This window comes from Trematomus bernacchii, unplaced genomic scaffold (genome assembly GCF_902827165.1).
Source record: "Trematomus bernacchii unplaced genomic scaffold, fTreBer1.1, whole genome shotgun sequence".
Classification (NCBI taxonomy): domain Eukaryota; kingdom Metazoa; phylum Chordata; class Actinopteri; order Perciformes; family Nototheniidae; genus Trematomus; species Trematomus bernacchii.
The window spans coordinates 10,359,681-10,364,981 of NW_022987698.1; the positions used below are offsets into that span (position 1 = coordinate 10,359,681).

The 5,301-nt window shown below is 39.9% G+C and overlaps 1 protein-coding gene across 1 annotated transcript; it reads right to left on the minus strand.

The window, feature by feature from the left end:
* Positions 1–442: 442 nt before the first annotated feature.
* Positions 443–4,557, minus strand: ngfb (nerve growth factor b (beta polypeptide)). The gene is made up of 2 exons (XM_034139317.1): positions 4,422–4,557; positions 443–1,349 (listed from the first exon to the last, which is right to left on the minus strand). The coding sequence occupies exon 2, from the start codon at positions 1,336–1,338 to the stop codon at positions 751–753; it is 588 nt and encodes a 195-aa protein (XP_033995208.1). The 5' UTR covers positions 1,339–1,349; positions 4,422–4,557; the 3' UTR covers positions 443–750.
* Between the last annotated feature and the right edge of the window lie 744 nt (positions 4,558–5,301).

Below are 5,301 nucleotides of genomic sequence, written 5' to 3' on the forward strand. Positions count from 1 at the left end.
AGTTTAAAATAATCATACTATTTAAAAATGCTCTGAATGTAGGACAGGGCACACATTCTGATACTGTTTAATAACTGTACTAAATGTCAAATACAAAAGGAATACAAAATCGATGCAGCAGAACCAGAAATATTGTCTTTTTAATTCCATGCATCAAAACCTGGTGCCTACATTACCCACAATGCAACAGACATGCAGCCTCTAAGCTAATAGGCCACATTCACAGCAGCCATTTTGCCATGTGGTTGCAGGGTGTACACAGGTGTAATTGATTAAGGTAATTAAGGTCCAGTTAATTCCAGTGAGCCACAATACCAGAGCCATAATGAGTGGTATTGATAACACCTGTGTTTATCTGCAGTGATGTGTCAAAAATGTCTGCTGTGAAGAGGATCTGGAAGATATGAGGAGCGGGCTGCAGAAGTTTGGTAAGCTCACTTCTTTTAATAAACACACTGTAAAGTGTTTAGACCCAAAAAAGTGTTGTGACAATTAAGGATTTATACACATGTTAACACATGTGGTGGTGTCTCCTGCAGCAAAGACAGTATGATGCTGTGTGTCACAGCATCTTTGGTAATGTACCTGCTACTAACAGATACTATTTGACCCAGGGCTGTTGTATATACATGCAGTCCTGATACTTTGACATATACTAATAACTTACTTTGTTTAGAGGATGAGAAGTCTCTGGTGATGAGTATGTCTGTGTTTGTAATTGAGTGTGTGTGTGATGTGAATGGAAAGTCTTTACTGACGCCATGACTTACGGCTCAGCACACACACACAGGCCACGTTGATGCGTATGAGCCTCCAGGCCACCAGGTTCTTAAACGAGGTCAACGCTCGGACAAAAGTGTGTGAGTTGGTGCAGTAGGAGTTCCAGTGTTTGGCATCGATCCCCAAACAACCGGAGCTGCCGGAGCGCTCGCTGTGGCACGTCGTCTCAAAGAAGTACTGCTTCTTGTTCACATTGTTGATGTTCACGTCCGGCAGCACCGTCACCTCGTTGCCTGAGATGTCTGTGGCTTTGGTCTTGTTGCCCACCCAGTTGCTGATGCTATCGCACACTGAGTAGACTCCTCGGTGCTGAGGCTGCCCCGCTCTCCTGGGGGTCCTCCTGCCGCCCCCCTGGGACCCCGCCGGATCTGCATCAGGCGGCTGGTCGCTGAAGAGCACCCTGGGTGAGAGGTAGCGGCGCTTGGTGAAGAGCTTGGGGTCCACTGTGGGGATGGTGTTGGAGTTGTTGCCTGGACCCTGCTGCTGTGCTGCTCCTAAGATGGCGGCCACAGCCTGGGCGCTGAAGAGGAGGAACAGGACCAGCATGGACGACCTCATGAGAACACCACCTGTCAACAAGCACAGAGAACACTGTTACTGCAGATGTATAGGTACTGGTGTGTTGTGTTACTTCAACATTCATCAAAGTCAAAGTCAATCTTTCAGTTTGTGTGTACAGACTGAGAATACAAAATATATATATATATATATATATATATATATATATATATTTTTTTTGTATTCTCAGTCTGTATATATATATACACACACAATCAATCAACAAACACATTTATACATATGCACACATTTAAGACATAAATAAAAGCACAACAATCAATATATACAAAATAACAGTCACTTCAATATCTTTGAGAAATGTACATTAGTGCAAGACTGTCCATAGCAGCGTAAAAAGTGTCTAGTGCCGGATTTGTGTGTGTGGGGTGTTAAAGTCCATGGATTGATAACTGAACAGGCACAGAAGACCTTCACCTTTAAAATGTCCCTCAAAGAGGCACACACCAACAATGACCACATAGAGACCACGGAGAGTCACAAAACAACTACTAAGAGTCAAAAACAAGTTAAAAGAGACACACATTTACTGATAATAGCGTCAACAGGAGTACAGAATGACTCAAAAGCAACTACCAAAAGAATCTCAACAACTATAATGTGTGCCTTGCTTATATGAGAGGTGGTGGGGCGTCTTGCATGTCTGTGCCCAGGGTCCCAATGTCTGAAAGTCCGCCCATGCAACAGTGATCTGACAAAATACTCTGTTTCTGAGAAATTAATTTCCTTCTAAGGCTAACTTCTTGTTACTGGTTTATGTTTTTGACAAGTAGCTGTCTTGTATTTAGGCCAGGTGCAGAGCCGAGGATTTGAACGCTGGATTAAAGCTCCAAAGACTTGTGAGGCAGAGATGTCTGATGTGTGGATACTCCCCATTTTTCCTTCACAGTGTCAAGGCACAACATGTTGAGCAGTGAGATTGACCTAATAGGAGCAGCTCCTCTTTAAAGTGGAAAACACACCTTGCCTAATACTGGGTTTGACACTTATCGTCTCAGAGCAACAGTTTTAACATCGTTTTTGCATGAGATTCACAAGAATTTCTCATCCTCAGGGGATAATCTCATGTTACAGCGGCAGTACACCAAGGTTGAATGTTCCATTTCTAGTGTAATGCTGAATAGTGAAAAGATCCATCTAATAACATCCACAGAGATCACATTGAACTCTGGTTATGTAGAAATATGGAGGGTGAAGGACATCTGCAACACTTTACAGTATGGTGCTTTTGTGCAGCAGCAGGTTAATGCATCACATCACACACACTAAAGGGTTTTCTCTTTTTCACAGGAGATATGAAAAATGCAATTTCTTTTAAATCTATGGTTTATTGTATGGATATTTTTTCTTGTGTTCTGTATTCGGCATAATATCCATGATTTTATGGATGAGTTTGATGCTTTCATATACCTTTTTTCACAATTTGCTCTCATAGACATCTGAACAGAGAGAGTTTAATGTCATCTTTAAGACTTAGCTATTATCTCTGGGCAAGCAGGGAGAATATAGTGCAATTCTCCGGAACGGTACGGAATTTCCTTTTTAAGAACATGAACTGGATCTTGTCTATGTAAGTTACCCATGGAAATAGGTGTCGCATTACCCACAGGAATCTGAGACAATGTTGTGACATCCCATCAGTTTCTGTTTCCATCACTGCGGCTCCTCACCACAACATCTGTCTGCTCTGGCCCGTCTAAATCCACAGGCTGCGTGCTGCGTCGAACACAATGCAGCAGGCGTGTTAACACCTGCGATGCCTCAGCAGCAGGCTCGGTCAGGAAGCTTTAATATACGCTCCGTTTGCCTCCGGTGTCAGAGTGAGTGCTTGTGGATTAAAATGTTGGCACAACACATCAAAAGAAGAATCATAGTGCACCATGTGAGAGATGATTACACCAATAAATTGGGCAACATTTGGACAGGCAATAAATCCTTCGAGTGCATTGATGTTAGGATGATTAGTATAAAGATGTAAACAGACAACTTGTGCAGGGGAAACTGTTTACTTTTTCTTTTGACACGATGTACCAATTTTGATTTTTTTTAAAGCAGGGAACATTCATCTCTTGGAAAAAGAGCTAAAGGCTGATGAAAAGGAAAAAAATACTTAACGTGAGCACAGCATCTCGCTAGTCTCTTTTGGTTTTTTTGTTCATAGACTATTTCTTATATTTAACTACACAGAGTTACATAGTTAATTTGAGTATTATAAACAATTCAAGCTTAATTTGCTACCAACATCTTTGCATTAATACTCAATACATAGATTAAAATGTGTCTGTTTTATCATGGAGGCCAACTGGAGATTTGAGTAAGCAAAAATGACTCTTTTTGTCAATGGAGCCAATTTTAAAAGCACATGGATTGCACATGATTGTGGTCATGGCTTCAGCCTCAGATAAACCACTCTTTACCTGCCATACCACTAATTATTAGTATTAGTTACACCTGTGCCATCAACTACTGTATACCATCTTCCCCTGGTGTCCCTCTTTGTTTATACCACTATCTTTAACAGAGGAATACCCAGTGAAGATGATATAGTTGAACGCCCATATACTGTATATTAACCTGCTTAAAGTTGAGATGTTCTACATAAGATGGAGATATAAGTCAAATAAAACCATACATCTTCACATCAGTCACTTTGAGAGAGCTATGGAGGTCTCTAAACTTGTTTTTCTTATTTTTACTCCGTTTCCTGCTTGTTTTAATTGCTGCCAACTTCCTATTATTTTATCCCTAACTTTATGTTTTATTAATGTATCGTTTTTAATTGCTTCCCTGTAGAATAAAAAAATATCACACAACCAGTTTGATAAAAGGGTTAAACGTTCATAAGGATGTGTAAAATGATGATCTTTTAAAGAATGAAACATGAGATTAATATCTACTGCATTTACTAAGAACCAGTCTCAGGCAAAGTACATTTTTTGACACACTTAGGTCAAATGAAGAGACTACGCAGTTCGCTGGATGTTGTGTTTGTGACACAAGCTGTTGCATCAACTGATATGGGGTTTCTTTTGTGCTTTATTGTGTTGCAGAGTACTATCCTGTACCTTCTCAGTGTCTCCACGTGAACTGTAGCACCTCGGCGGTCTCTAGAGGACGTGATCAGGGCTCGCTGTGTTCTGGGCTCCTGCATCAGGCCCGGCTGTGGCCCCCATCCAGCTCCACACCGCTCCGCACCCTGCTGAGAGACAAGCAGGGAAAGTGTCTCGCCCGGCTCATAAACCCACTGTAAACACATACTTTGTGAGGACCATACTGGAAACAAAGTTAATATGTTATTCCCGCTCACCAGATCCTCACATACTGAACATACCGAAATAAAAAAGACCTGCATAATGTAAAAAGTGGGAACATGCAACGGTGGAATGTAACAAAGTACATTTACTCAAGTACTATTTTGACATACTTGTACTTTACTTACGTTTTTCCATTTTATGCTACAATTTGGAAGCAAATACCTATTTTGTTTTACTCCACTAAATTATTTTATGTACATACAATACATTTGTATGTTATAAAAAAATGTGTACAGTACTTTAACACTAATTTACCCAATGTTTAAAAATCATTTGGATAATGTGAAAAGAGCCATTCTGCATATTGACTTTATACTTTTAGATACATTTTGCTAATAATACTCTTTACTTTTACTTCTGTAACATTTTCAATTCAGAATGTTTACTTGTAATGTAATATTACTTTTACTGAAGCAAGTACTTTATTTAGGGTATTTTATATTACTGCTGTAAATTCTATCAGCAATCTCTAACCCATCCGTTTTTGAAAGCTTTGTTTAAACACGAGATGTATTGAGACATATTTAATGAGCAAATATTATTTAGGAAAAAAGAAGAATCCAGATCATTGAGGAATTTTGTGTATGAAGCCTCATATACAAACCAGCTGTCAACACGGCATAACATTTTT